Source organism: Crotalus tigris, unplaced genomic scaffold, assembly GCF_016545835.1.
Source record: "Crotalus tigris isolate CLP2741 ecotype Arizona unplaced genomic scaffold, ASM1654583v1 scf7180000018306.2785112, whole genome shotgun sequence".
NCBI classification, from domain to species: domain Eukaryota; kingdom Metazoa; phylum Chordata; class Lepidosauria; order Squamata; family Viperidae; genus Crotalus; species Crotalus tigris.
In genome coordinates, this window is record NW_024096934.1 from 2,329,888 (window position 1) to 2,356,421 (window position 26,534).

Genomic DNA, 26,534 nt, shown 5'->3' on the forward strand with positions numbered 1-26,534 from the left:
TGACGACACGTTCTTTTCTGTTTAGAAGGCCGGCCGAGCCTCCGGTCTCTCCGCAGAGCAACGCGATTCCCTGGAGGAACCTTCGGAAGCGGCGGGGGAAAAGAAAGAAAAGAAAAAATCACCGACTCGCATCATGGCCAACCCGCGGGAAGAAAGGTCAGCGTGGGAACGTTACTATTTAACCGGGTTGCTCCGGGGAGGAGGATTGCGGGAAACGGGGGAAGGTCCTCGGTGGAATAATTATGGTCCATCTGTCTCTGATCCGAGGGCGGCTTTCTGATGTATGTGTGTGTCTGGATTACAATTCCCATTATCGCCGGCCGCAGATGGGAGTAGTCATCCGACACGTCTGGATGGCCTCGGGGTGGTGAAAGCGATTTTAAGGAGTCCCGGCTTGGGGGGGGGGGAGAGGGAGAGGGGAATATCAGCGGATATTTTTCAGCATCTTTTTTTTTAAAAAAAAGAGGCAATTCGCTAAGGACCCCTATATTTTATCTCATGCTTTTGAATGGGTGGATGTTGTAAAATTTACCAATTTATAATGTAAAATAATCGGGGGGGGGGGTTAATCCTCAGAAGAGTCTGGAGAGGTTGGGTAGATTATTACTGTTATTATTACCATTGCGGTGGCTGCTATATAGAATCTCGCCTTCTAGCTAAACTCAGGTCCGTTGGTCTATTACAGGGGTAGGAAACCTTGGCTCTTTTATGACTCGTGGACTTCAACTCCCAGAATTCCTGAGCCAGCATGACTGGCTCAGGAATTCTGGGAGTTGAAGTCCATGAGTCATAAAAGAGCCAAGGTTTCCTACCCCTGGTCTGTTAGGACAGATTTGTGTAATTGTCTTGGTTACCCGTTCCTCTTTATTGATGGTTCTTTGAATTCAGTCTTGGCCACGTTTCTTAACCTGAGCAACTTTATGATGTGTGGACTTCAACTCCCAGAATTCCCTAGCTAGCAGCTGGAGAATTCTGGGAGTTGAAGTCTGCACATTTTAAAGTTGCCAAGGTGGAGAAACATTGGTGTAGACTACAACTGTGACCTTTCCCCGTGGTCTCCCATCCCAGAAATCAAGGTCAAGTCCTGATTTCCCCCCCCCCCCCCGTAAAATCAGCTGTGGGCTGCTATCCTCTGTGACATTTTCATCACTGCTAGTAGTAGTAGAGGTTAGTAGCATTCCCTTACAGCAAAGTTAAGCAGTGCATGAACCAGAAGCTTCAGAGTTGACACAATTTTAAAAATTATTTTAATCTGCTCATCTTTTGGGGGGGAGGAGGGGGAGTACTCTTCTGAAGCATCCTCTCTGTTCCTATCATTATGGTGGTCCTTATTCCTTTGCTGAACTCCAGCCTCAGCTGTGGAAAAGTTCTTTGGGATATTTGGAGTTTTGATTGGGGTGAGAAAATTGAGCTAGGGACTTAAGAATTGGGCTCAAGAAGTGGAAATCATAGCAAGTACATTACTGTTATTGATCAATTACATTCCTGAAGTAGCATGGAAACATTTATGTAGCTTCTTTAGACCGAAAGATCCTATGTAAATACTTCATGTTCCAAATTTAATTTGCATATTTTATCCCAGCTCTCCAACAGGCAGTGAGCTCCCTCCTGCTTCTTTAGCCTGTCAGGTAGGCTGAGGTTACAAGTAGCTTTAATTTTCCATATATGAGAGGCAGAATTGGTTGTGCCTAGCCTTCCATCACCTACTACTCTCCCCACTATATGCCAGGACTAGCTAGGAATTCTGGGAGTTGAAGTCCTAAAGCAGGGGTGTCAAACACAACATCACATTATGTGTTGCACTGCCTGCAGGCTGGCAGTTTGACACCCCTGTCCTAAAGGATCTGGAGACCATTAAGTTGCAAAGATGTTTCTGGTTCAATTTGTTCTTCAGTGCAACCTGTAAAGTGAGTAAGTGCTGTTATCAATCTGCTTCAGGGTGTGTGCGTGTATCTGTGCCCATTAGGCTTTCAAGAAGGCATTGAATTCATGTCTGAAATGACTTTTTGCCTTTCTTGCTAATACGTGCAATTAAAACATGCAAGAAACAGGCAAGGGATGAGTGAAACAGTGAACATCCATTTGAGGTGTGTGCTAATATGATGCATCATATTGAAAACTGATTTTTTTCTCTGGCCTCTGAACCAATTTGAGTCAAAAGAAAACTTGAGTCATTTTTAATACGGAAGGGGACTGAGAAATTTTATGACTTCCAATTCCTAAATTGCTCAACGGTGTCTTGATGTAGTTTCTATATGCTTCTGCCTATGAAAACTGAAATTCTTATTTTTCCCCTCACTATTTGAGAATGGAAAGCCCAAGAATATTGAGGTTTCCAGAGTTTGCTTATGTGATTTGGGAAAAAAGTATTCTGTACTAGGTTAAATTTCCCTCAAAATTGAAGGACAGGTCCTTGTCACGTGACTGCTGGTTTCCCAGGCCAATTTTTTAAAATGAAGTTTGATTTTAATTAAGATGCCCAATTGTTCCAAATTCTAGAAAGTGAATATTGTGAGGTTCTCATGAAAGAGAATGTCGCGGAAAAACCCAATGAAAAAGACAAGAGACAGCTGCACAAAACAATAATTCTTACTTTAAGATTCAGAGGTTTATTTTGCTAATAATTTGGAACATCGCAAGCATAATAACACAACATCGCTTACATTAATAACCCATTGCAATGAGGACCATATGGCATAGCACAGGGGTAGGCAACCCAAAACATTCAAAGAGCCACTTGGACCCGTTTCCCACCAAAAACAAAACACTGGGAGCCGCAAAATCCTTTTGATATCTAAAAGGAAGATAATACTGCATATATCCTTTTTTACCTTATATATTACCTTATATATGTGTCTGTATATATATATATATATATATATATATATATATATATATATATATATATATATATATATATATATATATATTGGGTTGCCTACCCCTGTTCTAACCCTATCTTATTATATAAGGGGGCTATATTTTCATCTCCCACAAGAATATATATATATATACACACACACATACATACATACATACACACATACATATATATACACATACATACATATATATACACATACATATATCTCATAAAGGTAAAAAAGGATATATGCAGTGTTATCTTCATTTTAGATATCAAAAGGGTCTCTCTTTGTGTCTCTCTTTCCCTCCCTCTCTCTCCCTCTCTTTCTGCCCTTGGTTTGCCAGTCTTCTTCCCCCTCTCTCTCTCTCTCTCTTTCCCCTTCCCTCTCTCTCTCTCTCTCTTTCTCTTTCTCCCCCCCCTCCCTCTCTCCGATCTTCTGCTCACCTGGCAAGCTGGCTTCAGGCTGTTCTCCAACAAGCTCAGGGGTAGGCAACCTCGGCTCTTTTATGACTCATGGACTTCAATTCCTAGAATTCCTGAGTTACCATAACTGGGCTAGCTAGCTCTTTCCTGCCCTTCCTGCTTCCTGCTTCCTCTCTTATACACACACATACACACAGAGAGAGAGAGATAGAGAAGCAGGGAAGCGCAAGTGCCTCTCTCTCTGTCTCTATCTCTCTCTGCAAATGGCAGAGGAGGCTGGGAGCCACAGGGGAAGGCTCAAAGAGCCGCATGCGGCTCCGGAGCCGCAGGTTGCCGACCTGTGTCCTATAGAAGTAGAAGACTGGCAAAAACTGTGGGATAAAAATATTAGGCTTACTAAAGCAGTAACATACAAAGAAAACTTATATAAAATGTTTTATAGATGGCATATGACACCAGTCCGCTTAGTGAAAATGTTTAAAAACATATCAGAAACATGTTGGAAATGTAAGCAAAAACCAAGTACTTATTATCATGCCTGGTGGACATGTTCCATTGCAAAAAAATATTGGTCTAAGATTCATAGATGGTTAGAAAAGATGATGAAAATCCAGATAGAATTTAAACCAGAACTGTTCCTGTTAGGTATATTAAGACCTAACTATGGCAAAAAAATGATTATTTAATATTACATGTATTAACAGCTGCAAGAATAGTATTTGCCTAATTTTGGAAAAATGAAAACCTACCATCAGACCAGATTATAATTTTGAAAATCCTAGATTGTGCAGAAATGGACAGATTAACGTTAGAGATGAAGGAAAAAGAAGATTCACTCTTCTATAAAACCTGGGGAAAATTTTATCAGTGGGTTGAAACACATTAGAATAAGAAGAGATTTTAGAGTTTTACTGTATTAAGTATTAAGGTTGATGATTGGAAATAATTGTTATGCTATCAACTATGTTAATTATTTAAAGGAATGTTAGCCTTTTACCAAATATCAGTTGTAACTATATCGATTTATTCTTATAAATGTCTAGTATTATATAAAAATAATTCTTAATATGAAGACCCGGACGACAGCTTGTTCGTTGAATTATGTGTTTACTGTAGTCAGCCACACCCTGTCCCTTTTATCCTGATTTTCCTGTACCCACACTGACCCCACCTTTTCCCTACCCATATAAAATCTAATAAAATATATTTAAAAAAAACTGCAGAAAGTTCAAGTTAAAGCTTCAAATTACTTCTGTGGGGGCCTATTTCAGGTTTGTTCGGCAACCTGCGGCATGTGGCTCTTTGAGCCTTCCCCTGCAGCTCCCAGCCTCCTCTGCCATTTGCAGAGAGAGACAGAGAAACTCTCTCTCTCTCTCTCTCTCTCTCTCTCTCTCTCTCTCCCTCCCTCCCTCCCTCCCTCCGTGTATGTGTGTGTGTGTGTGTGTATGTGTGTGTGTAAAAGAGAGTGGACAGCAGGAAGGGCAGGAGAGAGCTAGCTAGCCCAGCTAGGCTGACTCAAGAATTCTGGGAGTTGAAGTCCATGAGTCATAAAAGAGCCGAGGTTGCCTACCCCTGAGCTTGTTGGAGAGCAGCTTGAAGCCAGCTTGCCAGGTGAGCAGATGATTGGAGAGAGAGGGAGGGGAGAGAGAGAGGGAGAGAAAGAGAGAGAGAGAGAGAGAGAGAGAGAGAGAGAGTGGAAAGAGAGAGACAGGGAGAGGAGAGAGACAGAAAAAGACCCTTTTGACATCTAAAATGAAGATAACACTGCATATATCTTTTTTTACCTTTATGATAAAAGTTATCTTGTTATCTTCATTTTAGATATCAAAAGGGTTTTGCGGCTCCCAGTGTTTTGTTTTCGGTGGGAAACGGATCCAAGTGGCTCTTTGAGTATTTTGGGTTGCCTACCCCTGTTCTAGCCCTATCTTATTATATAAGGGGGCTATATTTTCATCTCCCACAAGAATTAAGAGAAAGATAACTGGAGAGAAAAGTGAAAAACCCAAAACTGTTACATCCCAACTAGATCCCAAGACCAAATTTAGTATGTTTTTCTTTTTAAAATTTTTATTTACAAGCAAGACTTGCAACCGGTTGTTTAATGCCCTTTCCAAGTTATAATGGTACTTCTGACTACTGACCATTTTTCACACCACTCATTGCAACATCCCCATGGTCACGTGATCAAAATTTGAGTGTATTTATGACAGTTGTATTGTCCTGGGGTCATGTGAAACACAAAATAAAAATGTGATCACCACTTGTAACCCTCACATCAACTTCCAACAAGCAAAGTCAATGCAAGAAGACATTTAATGACTGTATGATTCACTTAATAATTGCAGTGATTTATTTAACAACTGTGACAAAAAGTTTGGGCTCAATTGTGGTCATAAGTTGAGGACTACCTGTATTTTATGCTTGCACAATTAACAAGGCAAACTTTAACCTTTAAGAAAATACAAATTGAAACTGCCAGTTAAGAAAAGGAAGCAAAATCTAGTTTATATTTTATTATCAATAATCATTGGTTATTTTATCAGGACCTTGAGTATGGATATAATTTCAGAGATTTATCACTGTCCTTGGGAGATCTGCATCAAGGGAGAAATAGATATAAAAATGTTGGCAAGGATCTAGAGTTCAAGGTTCGGACTCCTGTTCCTCTGTACTTCGCTGACTCAGTTTAACTCTGGCTTGATATTAAATTTATGGTTAGTCCATGTTAGTAGAGAGGAACATCCTAAATGGGTAATATTTCAACAAAAGAGAAGCAAAGGCTATGGCTTTGTTGATGAGTAATAAGTAATTATATAAACAACTTTGTTGTTGTCTTTTGAATTATTTATTTTGGCTACAATCAATCTGATGATGCAGTAGTTTCTTAGAAACAAAACCAGAAAACTGGCTGTTTTATAATGGGCCTCTTGAAATTCAGGGATTTGGTTTTACTGACCAAACAAATGTGTTTGGGGTTTTTTAAAAATATTTTTTATGAAAAAAAATTATGTCATAGTAAAAGCAATATGAATTTGAAGGAAGGAAGGAAGGTAGGTAGGAAGGAAGGAAAAACAGATATCTAACTGAGAAAAAAGAAGAGGAAAGAAAAAAAAATGTATGAAGGATTTGCTTCCAACCTTTTCTTACACCCGTTACAGATATGTTTGTTTATTGCCTATCTACTCCTTTTAAGGTTATATCATAATTCCCTTCCTCCATTTTTCCCTTTCGAATCATCGGACCCAAAGACCTCAAGTTCATTTTTCCCCATTTTCAGCAAAAAGACCATAAAGGTTTCCAGCCATGAATAAATATAACAATGACTGCAAATGAGTTTGGAAAATTTCGTGATTTGAAAACAGGCTATGTGCTGAGGTTCACAATTTATGATTTCTTTTTGGCTTATCTCATTGGTGAAAGCAAATGTTTAAAAAAAATCCTAGGGGATGTGTGTGGCCTCAGCTCAGTTGTTGCCCTATAATAGGCCATGATTCTTAGTCTAGAAAACCTGGTTTATAATTTACTTTTGTCAGAAGTAAGTCTTCACCCTGGTTCATCCAAGCTGGGGATAAATAAGCAACATGGCGACTGCTTTGGGAAGAAGGTTACAGTTTATTGAAGAAGCAGAAAGATGGTCCTTGCAAGAAAGAGCAGAGGAGAAGAAAAAGGCCTTGAGCACATGGGCAGTAGGTTTTTATACCCCATCTAGCCTTTTGTTTGGAATAGTTCCCTGTTCCTGTGGCATGAACCTTAAGGTTATTTCTGAGTGTTTTTCTAGGCCTTGATATCTGTGGTTTAATCCTATTATCATATCCTGCTTCCCAAGTGATGGGGCTAATGACTCCTAGAGTTTGGGTGGGGCATGCAGATTTTCTCTTTGTCTTCTTGAGTGCTCTGGCTTCAACTTTCTGGTGGTTTTACATCTGGATTTGTATGGGGCTAGCTCTTGCTTGGGGCAGAGAGATAGATTTGGGGCCAGATTTGGTTTTAAAAAATCCTTTTGAGGAAAAATATATTTTTCTGCCCTTTTAATATTTTCTTCTCTGGGCTAACTTCCCTCACTTTTAAAGGAGCAATGAAACAAGTTAATGTACTAAACCAGTGGTTCTCAACGTTTGTGTGACGGCGACCCCCGTCACACAAATGATATGTGCATGCGCAGCGCCGCCCCCATGCGCAGCGCGCATGCGCAGCGCCGCCCCCTGAGGGGAGAAAATGGCAGATCGCCACCTTTGGCGACCCCAGAAAAATGGTCGATCGACCCCAAATAGGTTGAGAACCGCTGTACTAAACAATGTACTAATTCTTTCAGGGACATACGTACATAGCTTTGTCAGCAAAATAATATCTTTGCTTGTCCCTTTATCTTGGAATATAGTTCTTTATCAGTAAATCAGAATTATGACTATGCATTTCATGCAACCACAGCCAACATCTATTCTGATAGCGTATTTTATGCAACCTGGAAGATTGCAATTCTTTTTTTTTAAATGCAATAGTAGAATAGGCAAGAAATGTGAAAAACCGATGACTTCCCTTTGTGGAAAATTTCTCAAACGTTGCCAGTAATGTTGACAGTGAAGAACAAGCGTGTCCACCAGTCCACCAAAGGTGTAGTTTTCTTGTAACTGGTCACTGAATAATATTTTGTAAAACATTGGCCTTCTTCCCATTAAAAATGCTTGGGTAAGTAGGCAGTTCTGGGGCAAAATCTTGACTGTTGCTTATTATCCAGTTCTCTAGTTAATGTCCTTTTCCATGTAATCTTTAACTCTCTTCAGAAAGGTCACATGGAAAAATATGCTGAGTTGAAAATCAGGAGATGGACATGGAACTTAGCTTTATAATGTGGGTAGGCATGGATCCAATTGGTTAGGAATGCTTTTGACTCCAGGAGACTGGCATGACTCAGTGACCGATCGATGGGTCTCAGCTGACCGATCCCAAGTCTTTGTTGAATCATGATATCCACTGGGAGTGTCTTGAGCAATTCACCGGCTCCCAATATTGTCCACAGTGGGTGAAATATTGGGCCATAGAGGGTGAAAGCACTTTGCATACTAACTTAACTGTAGCAATAAAGGATAATACTTGTAGCTCCGGGTTGACATGAAGGGTACTTGGTGTTGTCTGAACTTGATTGTTTTCTTGCAGATGTTTCATTATCTAAACTAGGTAGCACTGATGATGTTACCTAATTTGAGTAATGAAACGTCTGGAAGAAAACTTCCAAGCTCAAGGACCCTCCTAACTTAACTGTTCCTATGATGAGGAAGTGGTAGAAGGATCCAATCTGGGTTGCTCCTGGGACCAGAGTTTTAGTCTTCTTGTGCTGGAACCCATCTTCAGGGAACTTCTATTTACCAGAATATGTAGAGAGAAGTTCCCCGAGGATGGGCTTCAGCATGAGTCCGAAAGCTTAGAGGACTAGACCTCTGGTTTCAGTGACCCACCCAGATTAGATCCTGCAATATTATCTTGGGACATGTATATTTGCCTTCAAAAGTGGTAGAAGACCCAGTGTGGAATGTCCATATTGAGTAAACATGATATAGGCCATGCTGTGTATGATCTGATAGCTACCAATTTTAAGTTTTTTTTTTTTAAATTAAGCTGTGGTCATAACAGTAGACTTTCCCACCTTAATTTGGAGCAAATGTTGAACACCCTGGCTCCATCTGTTGATTTACTCTGAAGAAGGAAGCCTAAATTCATGCATGCTGTTGAAATATTATGGCCAGTTCATATCCCTGCATTGACCCATCCCCTGGATTGGAAGTTCTCAATAAAAGGCATCTTTACATTCTTACATCTATCTTGGCTGTTGACTTTTAAGACCAGAAGAAAGCAGTTCTTCATTTCCTCATGTTGAACCATTTCCTTGCATTTGGGAGTTGCAATCACAAAACCGCTGTGTATTCTGCTGGTGTTTCTTTGTTCTTACAGCACCTGGAACCCATTGAAAACTAATTGGCTGTCCTGATAAGAATCTTGTTCATGACTCATCACTTCCCCATTGACTAAGTTCTTACAGTGCCCAGTTTACGTAATCCAGAAATAAGACTGAGAAATTATGGGTTAGTGTCATTGTATCTGGCAAGAGATACAATAATACAAGGAGGTTGCATCAATTGTCAGGATTGCATCAACTGTCAGTGACTTGTATCACTGCTAAGAATGTGACACATTTCTGGTTGGGTATGGCTACATAAGTGCTGATGAGCATAGTTACTCAAGAAGAAGATAACATAAAAACACAAGTAGTGTTCTGTTGGATTGGACCTCTGGCCCATCTACAGGCAGTCCTTAACTTACAATCATCTGTTTAGTGATTGTCGAAATTACACCAGCACTGAAAAAGTGACTTATGACTGTTTTCACACTTACGACCATTGCAGCATCCCCACAGTCATGTGATCAAAATTCGGAGGCTTGGCAACTGACATGTATTTATGACATTTAACAGTGTCCCTGGATTATGGGATCATCTTTTGCGACATTCTGACAAGCAAAGTCAATGGAAAAGCGAGATTCACTTAACAACTGTGTTACTAACGTAAGAACTGCAGTGATTCACTTAAAAACTATGGCCAGAGAGGTCATAAAATGGGGCAAAATTCACTTAACAACTGTCTTACTTAACAAGAGAAATTTTGGGCTCCATTGTGGTGGTAAGTCAAGGATTGATTACTTTTAATCTGTTCTCCATCAAGTGCACAAGGAAGCCCACCAACCTCCAAGGTCCCTTCCAACTCTATTCTAATATTTTGTCTAAACTGAAGAAGCTTCTTGGATGAGAAGCGAAACTTCTTCAAGGAATAACAAAGTCCAGTTGCCTCTTGAAAATGCACCTTTGGGTCTTCCAAGAGAGCTTCATGGTCACTTGTCCACATTTTAACCTCTAGACCAGGGCATGGCTCTCACTTGGAGATCTGCTGAGCATTGACCCATCCCTGTTGAAACCAAGACATTTTCACACTGCCTGTTTCACAAGAAAGTTATGACGAATATTTTGAGCCAGGATCAAAGCTCTAGTCAGCAAACAGTTTCAAATAAAATGCTTGTCCCCTGAACAAGCAGGACTCCTTGTTCCTGTGCATGTTTTAAAACAATGCATTACATTTTCTGAGTGTGTGCACAAGCACGCACCACGTACACACACACATGTGTACATACACACATGCTCGAGGGCATTTTCTGTGCTGCAGCACAAGCTCCTTCTTTGCAAGCTGGGAACCAATGAGGCATTTTCCTGGCTCACATACCCTTCAGGAGATCAGCCAATCAAGAGCTATAGATGCCTCAGCAGCTTTTTTTTTTTGCCTCCTTTGCCAAGTGTGGAAAGAGACTTTATGATGCAAAGTCAGGTACTTTGCATTCATTGGTGGTGGTTATTGTTTTCTTACCTCTTGCGGTTTTTTCTTTTGAATTCCTTATTGGAACCTATAATTTTCTGTTTTATAGTGCCCTAAAGCCTCTTCACATCATTAGCCTACGCATGTGATCCCCTCCAACTTCCAGTAATCCAGATTCTTACAGCATTTGGAGGTCATACAATCGGGCAAAACTTACTTAACAACTGTCCTGCTTAGCAAGAGAAATGTTGGGCTCTATTAGGGTCGTAAGTCAAGGATTACCTGACTTTCATGCCTCTTTAATTCACAATGGATCTCAGCCCTCTGGCTGCTTTCATTTCCTTCTCCGCCCTTGCTCCTCCATAATTCAGGGACAATCCGGATTGTCACCTGAACCAGTGATGATCTGGATTTTCCCGTCTTGTATATTCTCTGCTGCTGACAGCCACAAATGCCACTGCACCCAGAAAGAGGAAGAAAAGATTTACATAATACAAATTCTGAATACTTTGTTTCCCAGCATATTATTTGCACAATAATTTACCGTAACCATCAAATAACTGAACCGGATGGGCTCTGACATCTCTCCAAGTAAAAATAAAAATAAATGTTAGAAATCAACTCCATTTTTCATGTTATGTGAATACAGGTAGTCCTCAACTTACGACCAGAACCGAGTCCAAAATTTATGTTATCAAGTGAGCCATTTGTTAAGTGAGCTTTGCCTCAGTTTGTGACCTTTCTTGACTCATTTGCAGTTATTAAATTAGTAACATAGTTGTTAAGTGAATCTGACTTCCCCACTGATTTTGTCCGAAGGTCACATGTCCCCAGGACACTGCTACCATCATAAATAATCGTGGGTGCTCCATCACTAGAGGTTTTTAAGAAGAGACTGGACAGTCACTTGTCTGAGATGGTATAGGTTCTGCTTGAGCTGGGGGCTGGACTAGAAGACCTCCAAGGTCCCTTCCAACTCTATTCTCTGAACCAGTTGCGAAGCATCTGAATTTTGATCATGTAACTATGGGAATGCTGCAATGGTCAGTGCTGTTGTAAATTTGAATGGTCGCTAAGTGAACTGATGTAAGTTGAGGACTACCTGTATAGTGCTATTTTTATGTGTTCGTTTTTAACTGACTTTGTTTTAAACCTGTTGTTCAGCTATGAGGAAGGTATGTTGGGCTGGGACAATGTTTATTTTATTTTATTTTTTGTTTGCAAAAAGTGGTGGTTAGTTGATAAGCTGTGAGCAAACACAACATAATGTGTGCATCTGTTTGGAGCAGAGGGGAATGGAGAGTTTAATGAGCATTAAGGGAGATGAATTGATAGGGTCTTTCTTGTCATCTGCTCCCCACTCACAAAAATTAAAAATTTCCCAGCATCTTAGTGTGCTTGTGCTGATAATAATCTTGGGAAGTGGCAAAGGTTTGTTGTGTGATGTATGACTCAGCTTGGGGACGTGACTTTGAGCCGGATGCAACCAACCTAATCTGGCTTCTGCTCTGTCTCTATAGAGTTTTCCAACCACACCCACTTGAAAATGTCTGGACTTCAACTCCCAGAATTCCCCAAGACTCCTATCCAATCATCTCTCACTGGTATTCTGTCAGGGAATTGTGCAGCAGTTGTCCAAAGGAAGTCAGAAAGGCTGACATGTGTAGTTTTACATAAATGTATTTTATGCCTATATGTACATCAAATAAGATATAGTCAGGCAAACAGGAGCACCATGAGGTAAATCGGCAGGGAAATCACAGAACAGCATAAAGGGCCCACAAAAGAAAAAGGCGGGGGAAAAAAGGGAAACTCCACACTCACAGCAATCAATCACAGTGCAGATTGCCTCACAGAGGAGCCAATCAACTGTATGTTCTGGCTCACTGCACAACTTCCACTGCTCCAACTACTAAATTTAAATATAACATATTCTCTAGGGGATTCGAACTGCAATTCCCAGAATTCCCCAGTCAATAGAGCATTGTAGGGCCAACTGCTCTGGAAAGCACCAGTTTGGAAAAGGCAGGTCTAATTAAACCTTTGCTGTTACTCATCCTGGGCCAAAGAGGCTGCAGGTGCGAGATAACATCTGATTGGGCGATGCCATCCCCACCCACAAGTCCTCATCATGCCGTATCTCTTGGAGAAGGTTTTGCCCAACACAGAATGTGACTACAGATGGCCCTCTGTTTACGACCACAATTGAGCCCAAAATTTCTGTTGCTAAGCAAGACCGGTCACATGACCCCGGGACACTGCAGTTGTCATAAATACATAACGTTTTCCCAAATGCCCAATTTTTAATCATGTGGGATGTAAGTGTGAAAAACGGTCTTAAGTGAGTTTTGCCCCATTTTATGACCTTTCTTGCCGCAGTGGTTAAGTGAACCACTGCAGTTGGTAAGTGAGCAGCAGCGATGGTTGTTAAGCGAATCTGGCTTCCCCCATTGACTTAGCTTGACAGAAGTTCATAAAAGGGGATCACATGATCCCGGGACACTGCAACTGTCCTAAATAAAAGCTGATTGCCAGGCATCCAAATTTTGATTAGGAGACCATGGAGACGCTGCAAAGGTCATAAAGGGTGAAAAATGGCCATCAATCACTTTTTTTTCACTGCCATTATAACTTCGAACGGTCACTAAATGAGTGATTGTAAGTCGAGGACTACCTGTCGTCTGTCAGCTGCCCCCTCCCCTCACTGCTTGCTGTTATCTCCTGGAAGGACATTTCAAGGTCATCCAGCCTGCCCATTCTCAAAACATTTGGCTTGGACTTGATGGGTTGGAGAGGGAGGCAGTAATGGGAGGCAGGGATTTTGGCACGGGATTCTCATTTCTGGCCATGCATTATTGAAATACACTTGATTTCTAATAAAACTATACCTTTTTCAAAAAATGGAGCCTAGGATCGTTTCTATTTAGAGCAGTGGTTCTCAACCTGTGGGTCGGGACTTCATTTGGGGTCGAACGACCATTTCACGGGGGTCGCCAAACAACGCAGCCCGCCATTTTTTTCCACTTTTCCTTAGCTGTGCTACTCCCTTTTATTCTATTGGCTTTTGAAAGCCAATAGAATAGACTCTCTTGAATAGAGTCTAATTCTATTGGCTTTCGAAAGCCAATAGGAATTGTCCAGGCTGTCTCTGCCCTGCTGAGCCCGCCAAAAGTCTCATTCTGCAAACGGTGCTGCACCAGTTGAGTAGTCCTCGACTGACGACCGGTTGGGTGTCGCGGCATTAAAAAGGCTGATTTAGAGGCTGTATGTTGCAGCAAGTCTACCATAGTCCTCGTTTCATGACCATTTGTTCAGCAACCATTTGAAGTTACAAGGGCACTGAAAAAAGTGATTTATGAGCGGTCTTCGCACTTAACAGCTGTCGCAGCAATTGATCACCGATCCTGGTACCTCTGAACATGACATGGTCACATAGTGAGAAATGGTGGTGTATAGCAACCGGAATTAGTTATGACGATTGCAGCATCCCAGGGTCACTTGATTGCCTTTTGTGATCTTCGCAGCTGGCTTCTGAGAAGTAAAGTCAATTGGGGGGAAACTGGGTTCCCTTAATGGCAAGATTCGCTTAACAATTGCAAGATTCACTTAGCAACCGATGGCAAAAAGGTTGTAAAATCGGTCTCAACTCACTTAACAACTATCTTGCTTAGCAACAGAAATTCTGGTCTCAATTGTGGCCGTATGTTGAGGACCACCGGTATCCCTTCTCTGTCGCAGCACCCACTTTTTGAAATAAATATTCCCCCAGATAGCAATATCGCTGCCCCCAATAATGTTCTAAGAATCTTAAAATGTATTTCCCAGGCAAGGGGTGGGATGCCTGTTAAGATTTGTTGATTGTGTTTTTTTTATATATGGGGTGTGGTTGTCCAGTTGTATAACGTTTCCTATGAACTCTTTCTTAACTGTAAGCCTCGTGGAAGCGTTTTGTAATCAGCTGGCTTTTCAATATAAAAAATAACAATAGTAACAACAACAAAAACCCCTTCCCCCTTTTTCTGTAAAGTTTAAAATATTTAAGGGAGACAATTTTGGCTTCAAGAGTTCAGATAAATCCCTGGAGACTAGGCTTTATTTCCTGTTTCCCTACTATATGTGTGTGTGTATGTGATTGTCTCTCTGGGTTTATATAACGGATAAGCAAAATTGCAATTGAACATGGCTGGGGGCAAGGGACAGAACGTTCTGGGGGGGTTGGGTACCCCCCAAACGTATGGTTTGCCGGACTCAGGCGTCCGTAGTGGTGGCTTCCCACTGGTGGGTGAAATTTGGCAGTCTGCCACCTATGGGGAGGGTTGTTCGGGAGTCATTTGAACCTTCTGTAGGGATGGCTTCCTCCCCGAAAGGGCCGCTTGCTCTGGGTTTAGTGCCTGGGTTTGGGTCCGGACCTGTCCGGTTGGCGGTCTTGCCTGGGAGTGAAAGGAGTGTAAGGCCGGGATGGCTGGGAGGGGTGAGAGAAGCTTGAGCCCGTTCCTGCCCGAAAGGACTGTCTTCGGGTGTATGGGGTTGAACGCCTGTCAGCCCGCCTGCTGGAGTTAAATCAGTAAATCTCCAAATCACTGCTTCATTTCTGCCATCTTCAGGGAAAAAAAAAAAAACTCCATAAAGGTTTTCCAGTCTTTTGTAAAAGTAGAATTGTTGTTCCCTGCTTAATCAAACTGGTCAGCTGTTCCATTTCTGCAAACTCAGCCACCTTCACTATCTAGCCTTCCATTGTGGTTATTTCTGTAGTCTTCCATCTTTGTGCATACAGTAAAGCCGCTGTAGGAAAAAATTGCAATTTGGATGGTATATTTGGAAAGAAGAGAAATTTTATTTAGAGAAGTACTAAGGATGAGCAAATAAGCACATAAGATGAGCAAATAAAAGGAAGGCTGGATCAACTAAGATTCTCTAGCTTGTACTACAATAGGAAAGGTTTGCTTCAGATATTCTATTCTGTTCTGTTCTGTTCTGTTCTGTTCTATTCTGTTCTGTTCTATTCTATTCCCATTCCCGGTCCCATTCCCATTCCCGGTCCCAGTCTCCTATCCTGTCCTGTCCTGTCCTGTCCCTATCCCTGTCCCTGTTCCTGTCCCTATTCCTATTCTTATCCCATTCCATTCCAGGTCCCAGTCTTCTATTCTATTCTATTCTATTCTATTCTATTCTATTCTATTCTATTCTATTCTATTCTATTCTATTCTATTCTATCAGTCTGTTTTGGAACGTTCTCCTTTTTCTCAGCATAGTCTACCTCACCAAGAGGTTGGGAGAGTTCAAATATTTACAAGTAGTTCTCGACTTATGACCACAATAGGGATCGTAAAATTCATTTAAAAATTTAAGTGATGCAGTTGTTAAATGAAGCTTCAGGTGACCACCAATAATTTTAATTATCTTTTTTGCTGCAAGACTTTAAATGAGACATCACGTGACCCTGACTTGCAACTTTCCCTGCTGGCTTCCAAGTTAAACTTGGTTGTTGCAAGCCGGGTGGGAAGGTCACAAGTGGCCATCTTTGTGATTGCGATGTACAATGGTTGCCGAGCGTCTGGCTCACCATCACGTGACCCCCCAGGGATGTTGCAACAGTGAAAGCATAAAAATTGGCCTTAAGTCACATTTCACAGTGCCGTCATAACTTTGAACGGTTGCTAAACAAATGGTTGTAAGCCGAGGATTATTTGTATTTTTAATATAGGTAGTTCTTCACTTACAACCATTTGTTTAGTGGCCATTCGAAATTACAACAGCACTGAAAAAAAGTAGCTTATGACCGGTTTTTACACTTCATGATCACTGCAGCACCCCATAGTCATATGATCAAAATTCAGACTCTTGGCAACTGGCATGTACTTATGACTGTTGCACTGTCCCGGGGTCATGTGATCACTATTTGTAACCTTCCCAGCTGGCTTCTGACAAGCAAAGCCAATGGGAGAAGCTTAATTTGTTTAATAATTACATGTTTTACTTAAATAATTGCAGTGCCACTTAACAACTATGGTATAAAATGCCGTAAAATGGGCCGTAACCTGCTTAACAACTGCCTTGCTTAGCAGCGGAAATTTTGGGCTCAGTTGTAGTCATAAGCTGAGGACTACCTCTAATCATTGAGGTCTCTGTGTAGTCTGGTGAGAATAAGTGGAATATGAGCATAATAAAAATATTTGAAATAAATCCTAATGGGGGATTACTGATGTACTGTGTATGAAAGGAGTTATCCTAAAGCGTCACTGTTGGAGAAACAACTAAACCACTAATATAGCTTTTTTTCCTCTCGTCTCACATAATATTTTGACAGCTGAGTCATTCTTTTCCTGCTTTCCTGACTCTGGTTGCTGCAATTGCCTGCCACCTCCTGTCCTGTCAAAAACACATTTATTTTAATGTGGTTTCTTTAGAATTCAAATTAAACACTCTTCATTAGAGTTTGTGTGCATATTTTCTGCCATCTACTGGTGAATCCTAAGTCCTGCAGGTCAAACAATTAACCCTGTATTCCCCCATCTCATCTCAATCTTTTCTGGTTTCAGATTCACCTATGAGGATTATAAGCGGACAGCAGATTGGCTCCTGAGTAAAACCAAGCATCGTCCCCGAGTGGCTATCATCTGTGGCTCAGGACTTGGGGGGCTGGCTGACCTCCTAAAGGACCAAGTCGTGTTTGAATATGCTAAGATACCCAACTTTCCCCAAAGCACAGGTAATGGGAGATGGCCAGGGAGTGTAATTTTCATGCAGAACACTGGGTGGTGCCATAAACCAACAGAATACAGAGAAGCTGCAATGCAACAAAATGGCCACCGGGGGCATCAACAAAATGGCCACCGGGGGCATCAGCAAAATGTTTAACCCTTTCCTTGTCTTATTAAAGTTGTAGGCCACGCTGGGAAGCTAGTGTTTGGGAACTTGAGTGGGACGCCGACTGTGGTGATGCAAGGTCGATTCCATATGTACGAAGGCTACCCACTGTGGAAGGTGAGTCACTCCTCCCAGACCTGCAGTCATTTCAAAACTAAGATATTGATCCAGTCATAATTTGAAAAACTGTGGAAAACCAATGAATTATAATAAAAGGACCAAGTGTCTCTGAGCACACTCAGAGATACTTTCTAGTGCTATTAGTCCAAAATTTAAAAAATGCAAAAGAAAGTCTCCAGGATGAACTTAGGGCAAGCGTGTTCTCTCAGCTAATCTCCTTCAAAGGGATGTTGTATGTACCGTATTTTCCAGTGTATAAGACGACTTTCTAAAGCATTCAAATCGATTCCGAAGTCGGGGGTCGTCTTATACGCTGAGTCGTCTTATACGCCGGAAATTATGGTGTTTTCCAGCGTATAAGACGACTTTCTAGGCATGCAAATTGGCTCTGAAGTCGGGGGTCGTCTTATACGCCGAGTCGTCTTATATGCCGGAAAATACAGTATGTATGTATGCATGTATTTGTTTGTTTGTTTAATTATTATGAAATTTATTTGCCACCCATCTTATGTCAAACATGGCAAAAAAAGCCATTTTCTCTCCCTTCTTTGGAAGAAAGATGAAAAGCCAGTAGATCTTTGCAGAGGTACAGCTGCAAAATTTGTCACTTATATTCTTGTGAAGAAAGGAAAAATACTTGGGGAATTGCCACATTCATCCTAGGAAAGTTCCAGGCCAGACTGGAATAATTTTAAATTAAATGGAGCAACACCCTTTATAACAGTGTTTCTCAACCATGACAATTTGAAGGCATGTGGACTTCAACTCCTAGAATTCCACAGCCAGCAATGCTGGCTGTGGAATTCTGGGAGTTGAAGTCCACATGCCTTCAAATTGTCAAGGTTGAGAAACATTGCTTTATAAACTCCTTAACTCTACCTAATGATGAAGTTGTTCTTGCGTTTTTCCTTCAGCTCATCTTTAATTCATCATAAGAATGTTTTATGTTGTAGGTAGCTCAATGGGCAATGGGTTTCCATAGTTATTCCATCCAAGAGCTGCCTCAGAATGGGTGGAATTTGGTCTTGGTTATCACAACAGCATCAATCCAGCTTCAGGCTTCAATTAAATGAATATTGTTCCTGTTATATTGCCCCGAAGAGCTGACAACTTATTTCACTGGCAGGAAAAGGGCAGAGACAGATTCCTGAATTCTGAAAGCAGAACATTTAGGTGCCTCCAAGCCAAGGGGTCTTTCTTAAGTGTTTAGATAAAACAGTGCCCTTCAAAAGGAAACTACAGATGATTGCAGGTAAAATTCGGATAGATGGATTCCTTGCTTTGCTTAGAGCCGTCAGAGAACTGGAGACTAGCTTCCTGTATCTCAGTGGTTCTCAACCTGTGGGTCGGGACCCCATTTGGGGTCGAACGACCATTTCACGGGGTCGCCAAACAACGCAGTCCGCCATTTTTTCCCCTTTTCCTTAGCTGTGCTACTCCCTTTTATTCTATGAGCCGAGGTGGCGCAGCAGTTAGATTGTAGTACTGCAGGCCACTTTAGCTGATTGTGTTCAGCAGGTCAGCGGTTCAAATCTCACCGGCTCAAGGTTGACTCAGCCTTCCATCCTTCCGAGGTAGGTAAAATGAGGACCCAGATTGTTTGGGGCAATGTAAATAGATATATACATTGCTTACTGGTGTACACCGCTTAGAGAGTGCTTGCACTTAAAGCGGTATATAAGTCTCATAAATAAATAAATAAATAAATAAATATTGGCTTTTGAAAGCCAATAGAATAGAGTCTCTTGAATAGAGTCTAATTCTATTGGCTTTCAAAAGCCAATAGGAATTGTCCAGGCTGTCTCTGCCCTGCTGAGCCCGCTAAAAGTCCCATTCTGCAAACGGTGCTGCACCAGTTGAGTAGTCCTCGACTTACGACTGGTTGAGTAGTCTTCGACTTACGACTGGTTGGGGGTCGCGGCATTAAAAAGGTTGAGAACCACTGCTGTATCTTGTCCTCGCTCCATGCCATAACACCCCTTCAGGATCTTCCTTTGTTTTCTCCTTCCAGGTGACCTTCCCAGTTCGGATCTTCCATCTGATTGGCGTTGAAACCCTCATTGTCACCAATGCAGCTGGGGGGCTGAATCCTGCTTTCAAAGTCGGGGACATCATGGTGATCCGGGACCACATCAATATGCCTGGATTTTCCGGGCAAAACCCTTTGATAGGACCGAACGATGAGAGGTAACGTGAGCTTCTTGCTTCACTGGACTTCTGTGAGGAGAGAAAACAGTTTCTCTGTGGCTCTTTCAATGACCGCTTCCAGAGCGGTTTTGAAATTGGACTACAGATAGTGCTTGACTTACATCCACAGCTGGGACGAGAACTTCTGTCGCTGTGGTGAAATGTAGCCTGGAATCCCAGGAGGGAGGGGCTGCTTCCAAGGAGGCAATGAGACCGTGAGGGTTGAAATGTCTAGTAGGCAAGAAGAGGGCCAGCAGTTCACAGACAATATCTATAAAGATAGTCCTCGATTTTCAACTATTCGTTTAGTGATTGTTCAAAGATACAACGGTCCCCCAAAAAAGGAGTTACAACCATTTTCCACACGTAACGACCGTTGCAGCACCCTGGTGGTCATGTGATCAAAATTAGGATGCTTGGCAAATGTCAGATATTTATAATGGTTGCAGTGTCCTGGGATCGCGTGATCACCTTTTGCAATCTCTGACAAGCAAAGTCGTGGGAAGCCAAATAGCAATTGCACTTAGACTTATAAACCGCTTCATGGTGTTTTACAGCCCTCTCTAAGTGGTATACAGAGTCGGCCTATTGCCCCCAACAATCTGGGTCCTCATTTTACCCATCTCGAAAGGATGGAAGGCTGAGTCAACCTAAATCGGTCAGGATCGAACTCCTGGTAGTGAGCAGAGTTAGCCTGCAATACTGCATTCTAACCATTGTGCCACCACAGATCAGATTCACTTCACAACTATGTTGCTAACTAAACAACTGCAGCGATTCACTTAACAACTGGCAAGAAGGATTGTAAAATGAGGCAAAAGTCACTTAACTGTCTTGCTTAGGAATGGAAATTTTGGGCTGAAAGTTGGTTGCACGTTGAAGACTAGCTGTAGCTTTACAAGTAGTTGCTTTATTCTGGCAAGATTCTGTCTGTACAACAATAAAGAAACAGCGCTGAAGCAGCTCCATGTATTGTTCTTGGTTTGTTGGGCCTGACATCAATCTTGCCTAATAATAACAACAAAACAACAATAATAACAACAACAATAGACAAGCACCTGCAACATAACACCCCGGACTTAACAATTGTCGATAAGAAAGACAAAAAAGTCTCGATAATGGACGTGGCAGTGCCTGGAGACAGCAGAATAGACGAGAAGGAACTGGAGAAGATGACAAAATACAAAGACCTACAAACCGAAATAGAAAGACTGTGGCAAAAGCAAGCAAGGGTAGTACCAATAGTAATAGGCTCCTTGGGTGCAATCTCAAAACAACTGGAGCACCACTTGAACACCATTGGCATTGACAAATTCGCTATTAGTCAATTGCAAAAGGCAGCCTTACTATGAACTGCTTCCATCCTGCGACGATACCTGTAATACCATCAAACATCCACATCTGCCTATCCCAGGTCCTGGGTAAGGACTCGATAGGTACATAAAAATGCCAAATCCATTCTGAACATCTGGCTGACTGTGCGATGATCCTCAATAATAATAATAATAAGAATAAGAATAAAATAAAGTTGGAAGGGACCTTAGAGGTCATCAAGTCCAACCCTCTGCTCAGGCAGGAAACCCTATACTATTTCAGACAAATAGTCTGTCCAGTCTCTTCTTAAAGACTTCCATTGTTGGAGCATGCACAACTTCTGGAGGCAGGTTGTTCCACTGGTTAATTGTTCTAACTGTCAGGAAGTTTCTCCTTAGTTCTAAGCTGCTTCTCTCCTTGATTAGTTTCCATCCATTGCTTCTTGTCCTGCCTTCAGGCGCTTTGCAGAATAGCTTGACTCCCTCTTCTTTGTGGCAGCCCCTGAGATATTGGAACACTGCTATCATGTCCCCCCTCGTCCTTCATTAAACTAGACATACCCAATTCCAGCAGCCTTTCCTTATATGTTTTCGCCTCCAGTCGCCTGATCATCTTTGTTGCTCTTCTTTGCACTCTTTCCAGAGTCTCAGACTAGAACAACTATATGTCTGCATAGCTGTAGATAAAGTTTACTCTGTGAACTGCTAAGGAAGGTCAGTCTTAGCCCTCTTCCTGCCTACCAGGCATTCCAAGCTCTGTTATCTCTTTGCCTTGTGAGGAGCATCCCTTTCCTAGGATTCCAGACTACGTTCCACTACAGTTGCCAAGTGATTTAGAAGTGAAGTGACTCATGTTCAATTTTACAACCTTTTTGCCATTTTTGTTAAAACGAATCACACTGTTAAGTGAATCTAGCTTCCCCCATTAACTTTGCGTGTTGGAAGCCCCCTGGGGAGGTCTCGATGGGTGATCATGTGACCCTGGGACACTGCAACGGTTGTAAATACATGCTCGTTGCCGAGCACTCATGTTTTGATCACATTGCGACAGTCATAAGTGCAAAGGACCTGGTCCTAATTCACATTTTTCAGTGTTGTCATAACTTCAAACAGTTGTTAAATGAATCATCATAAGTCGGAGACTGTAGCTTTATAGCATTAGGGCAGTGGTTCTCAACCTTTTTAATGCCACAACCCCCAACCGGTCGTAAATCGAGGACTACTCGACTGGTGCAGCACCGTTTGCAGAATGGGACTTTTGGCAGGCTCAGCAGGGCAGAGACAGCCTGGACTATTCCTATTGGCTTTTGAAAGCCAATAGAATTAGACTCTATTCAAGAGAGTCTATTCTATTGGCTTTCAAAAGCCAATAGAATAAAAGGGAGTAGCACAGCTAAGGAAAAGGGGGAAAAAATGGCGAGAACCACTGCATTAGGGCCATATAATATTTAGTTCAGGGTCCAAGGCTGCCTTCTCAGCCTTTATGAACGTTTCTGATTTAAACAGAATTACAGGCTATTTTTCAGATGCAAAGAAAGGAAATACAATCCCGTTGACTCTCCCAAAGGTGCTTTTTTTTTCAGCAGGCAACTGGACTTTTCGTTTTTTTTTTCTTTCTTTGAAGACGTTTCACTTCTCTTCCAAGAACCTTTTCCAGCTCTGATTAGATGGTGGGGAGTGAAGTCAGAACTGAAGAAGCTTCTTGGATGAGAAGCGAAATGTCTCCAAAGACTCCAAGAAAGTCCAAGGGCCTCCTAAAAAAATGCACCTTTGGGACAACCGTGACCTCCATAGACATTTAGCTATATGCACTTTGGGATGAATCCCATGACTCATTTTCCCCTTAATTTTTTTGCAGGTTCGGTGTTCGCTTTCCAGCCATGTCGGATGCCTACAATGAAGACTTGAGAAAACTGGCTGTTATGGTGGCTACTGAAATTGGCTGTTCTGGCTGTATGAGGGAGGGGGTCTACTGCGCCCTGGGAGGCCCCAACTACGAGACCATTGCTGAGTGCCGTTTGCTGCAGAGGCTGGGCGTCGATGCCGTCGGTCAGTCAAGGACAGAGCTAAGAGGAAATGTTCCTCTTGGGGCATAGATCAAAGCAAGTCTTCCTCCAGGCCAACTCCTGATGACCTGATTACTTTTTAGGCAAAAGTACAGAAGAAGATTGTCTTCTTCTGCAATCTATTTTTTAAAAAAAATTCCTGACAGATTTATAAACTGTTTTTCAGGTCGGAGAACAGGGGTGGCTGTATTTAGGAATCTCCTTCCTTATGCAACTGATAGCAAAATGGACAAAAGGCTGATTTCGGATATTAAAAGTACTTAAGAAAGCCGTCCAAGAGAAAGGGATCAGACGCTCCCAAGCTATTTTCCAAAGCTTCCCAAGCTATAGAACAGGCTGTTAGGAACAGGCCGCACAAGCGGCAGGTGAGCGAGCGAAGCTTCATCTGCACATGTGCAAGATCTAGGTTGTACGTGAACCCTTCTCCGGTCCATGGAAAAATTGTCTTCCATGAAACCAGTCCCTGGTACCAAAACGTTTGGAGACTGCTGCTATAGAGAACCCATTTGTTCCAATGATTAAGGCACCAGGCTAGAAACCAGGAGACTGTGAGTTCTAATCTTGCCGTAGGCATGAAAAAAACAGCTGGACCACTCTCCCTCTCAGCCCAACTCACCTCACAGACTTGCTTTTGTGGGGAAAATAGGAGAAGGAAGGAGTATTGACATGTTTGATGCCATGAGTTTATTTTTAAGAGGGATTCTTGGTAGTCTCTGTGCATGGTTGTTGTTTTTTTTTGCAGACATTTCATTACCAAACTAGGTAACATCATCAATGCACAATACAACCAAGCTCAGAGACCACCACGAACCCCTCATTTCAACCCTGAGCTACAAATATTCTCCTCTATTGGTTATGCATAGGTCAGTGATGGCGAACCTTTTAGAGACCGAGTGCCCAAACTGTAACCCAAAACCCATTTATTTATCGCCGAGTGCCAGGTGGGCGTGGCTGTGATGGTCAAGGCAGACTGGGTGGGTGTGGCCAAGGTGGGCATGGTCACCTTGATGTTGCTTGCAGGGAGGGACGCCTGTGAGGGCTGGGCAGGGTTGGGGGAGATCCAAGGGGTCTCTGGCAGGTGGGGTGGTGGGCAAGAGGCTCATCCTGAAAGGTGAGGCGAGGCAGGGCAGGGCAGGGGTGCCATTGTCGCAGGGCAAGATGAGGCAGGGGCCGGGGTGGCTGCTGCCTGACACCATCGGCCCCTGCACACAGAGGCCAGCGAGCATATGGGGGGGGGGCGACAGTGTCCATCAGCAAACACAGCCTGCCGGTCCCTCGATCGGCACACTCTGGGGCTCCGCAGCCTACCGCCAGCAATTCAGAGAAGCCGCCTCTGAGCTGGACGGCCGGCCAACAGTTGAGGAGGCAATGCAGTAGGTTGTGCCCGGAAAAAGGAGAGCATGTGAGGCCAGGAGGGATGGGACGGGGGAGGGAAACCAGCTGTGCTGGGATGCATCCGGCCACATGGGACCTCAGCGAGTTAGCAGGTGGTTGGTTGAAAAGGGGCGGTTGCCACCTCTGGGGCATGGCACACATGCCCACAGAGAGGGCTCTGAGTGCCACCTCTGGCATGCGTGCCATAGGTTCGCCACCACTGGTATAGGCAGTCTTCTTCCTCCAGTTTGGCGGAGTGTTGAGAGCTATATCCCCACCTTTCCCAATCCTTCTGAAAGCTGATCCTCTAAGGCAGAGGTCCCCAACCATTTGAGCACCAGGGACCAGTTCTGCGGAGAGAGGTTTTTCTGCAGACCGGAGGGGGCGTGGTTTCATGTAATCCCTGCATCCTGAGGATGGGGCTTTGCTTGTTTGTGTGGACCGGTTTTTGGCATGCCGCGGCCCGGTGCTGGTCCATGGACTGGGGATTGGGGACCCCTGCTCTAATGCTTTCCCCTTTCCTTCCCCCCTTCCAGGCATGAGCACAGTTCCTGAGGTCATTGTGGCCCGTCACTGTGGCCTCCGGGTTTTTGGCTTCTCCCTCATCACCAACAAAGCCATTCTGGACTATGACACCAAAGAGAAGGCCAACCATGAAGAAGTCTTGGAAGCCAGCCGCCAAAGCGCCCGCACCCTTGAGAAGCTGGTCTCCATGATGGTGCAGCGCATCGAAGGCAACAACAACTTAGCCTAGGGGCCATCCAGCTCACGATCCTCCATGTGACTTTGGGCAAGGAGAGAATATGCTTCTTATTAAATCCCGCTGCTAAGATTCCCGCTCTTGGGCATGATGCAGACATTTTGGTCTGGAAAGTTGCCAAGAGTGGAAGTAGCATCCTTTTAATCCTGCCTACTGTCCACCTCTGACCAAGAAGCCCTTTTTTTTGTTTGCCTGTTTTTGTCCTTCGTTGTGTTGTTTCTGCATGTTGGTAGTTCATGTCCCATCTCATCTGTTTTTCTGTAAAAGTCCTCCAGAAACCCCCGTTGGAGCAGACTATGTGAGAAATCAGCTCATGTAGGCCTGTTTCATTTTAAAATCAGGGATGTGAGGACTCTAGAAGTCCTTTTAACCATTTCAAAATAGCCGTTCCCTCATCAGCAACCTAGTAACAGCTGGCTGTTTTTTCTTTTTTTTACGGTACCATTTTGTTTCTGATTGCAGCTTTGGGTTCAGTTTTCTGAATCCTAAAATCATTGTTGGAGGGGAGTCAAAGACCACCAAATTCAACCTGTTAAATGTTTGGGTCTTCTTCTATGCTTGGGCATTTTGAACAGGGAATCTTAATTGCTATGCAATAACTTGTCTGGCCTCTCATCCTTCCAATACTTGAAATATTATTCACGGAAGTTCTTTCAGGTTCCGTTTGGTCTTTGCAGTTACCCGTTGAAGTTGCACATTAATCCCTTGGATTAACCTGTTTCCAACCACACTTGTGATCCAAAGATGCTACTGAATTGCTCAGAACTTGAATCCACCATCTTCAGGCAATAAGCAGGCGAGGTCATGTTTTCACAAAATGGATGACGGTGATAAGTGAAAGGTCAGGAGCTATGTCAAATTTAACTCACCTGGATGCACCGCCATACCAACTAGAACAAAAGGCCCTTCTGCATATAAGAATTAAGTACATCCTATTTGGGTTAGAACTCTGAATTGCTAGCATCCTGTGTGAGGAGATCTGTGTGGAGCAGCCTTCATAGATGTCTAACCTTGAATCTGAATCTGTTTTGTAAGGGTCTATGGCAGAGGTAGGCCACCTTGGCTCTTTTATGACTCGTGGACTTCAACTCCCAGAATTCCTGAGCCAGCATGGCTCAGCTTGGAAACCTCTCCCTTTCCCCTCAGCATGGCTGGCTCAGGAATTCTGGGAGTTGAAGTCCACGAGTCATAAAAGAGCCACGG

At 42.8% G+C, this 26,534-nt stretch overlaps 1 protein-coding gene across 1 annotated transcript; it reads left to right on the plus strand.

Moving 5' to 3' along the window:
- Positions 1-26,500, plus strand: LOC120311019 (purine nucleoside phosphorylase). Its single transcript, XM_039350129.1, has 6 exons — positions 1-156; positions 17,184-17,353; positions 17,525-17,628; positions 19,643-19,818; positions 22,990-23,180; positions 25,108-26,500. The coding sequence occupies exons 1-6, from the start codon at positions 134-136 to the stop codon at positions 25,323-25,325; spliced, it is 882 nt and encodes a 293-aa protein (XP_039206063.1). The 5' UTR covers positions 1-133; the 3' UTR covers positions 25,326-26,500.
- The last annotated feature ends 34 nt before the right edge of the window (positions 26,501-26,534 follow it).

Coding starts and splice junctions, on each gene's coding strand:
- LOC120311019 (XM_039350129.1), top strand. CDS start 134: ATGGCCAACCCGCGGGAAGAAAG. Junction 17,354..17,524: donor CAACTTTCCCCAAAGCACAG/GTAATGGGAGAT, acceptor GTCTTATTAAAG/TTGTAGGCCACGCTGGGAAG. Junction 19,819..22,989: donor ATAGGACCGAACGATGAGAG/GTAACGTGAGCT, acceptor ATTTTTTTGCAG/GTTCGGTGTTCGCTTTCCAG.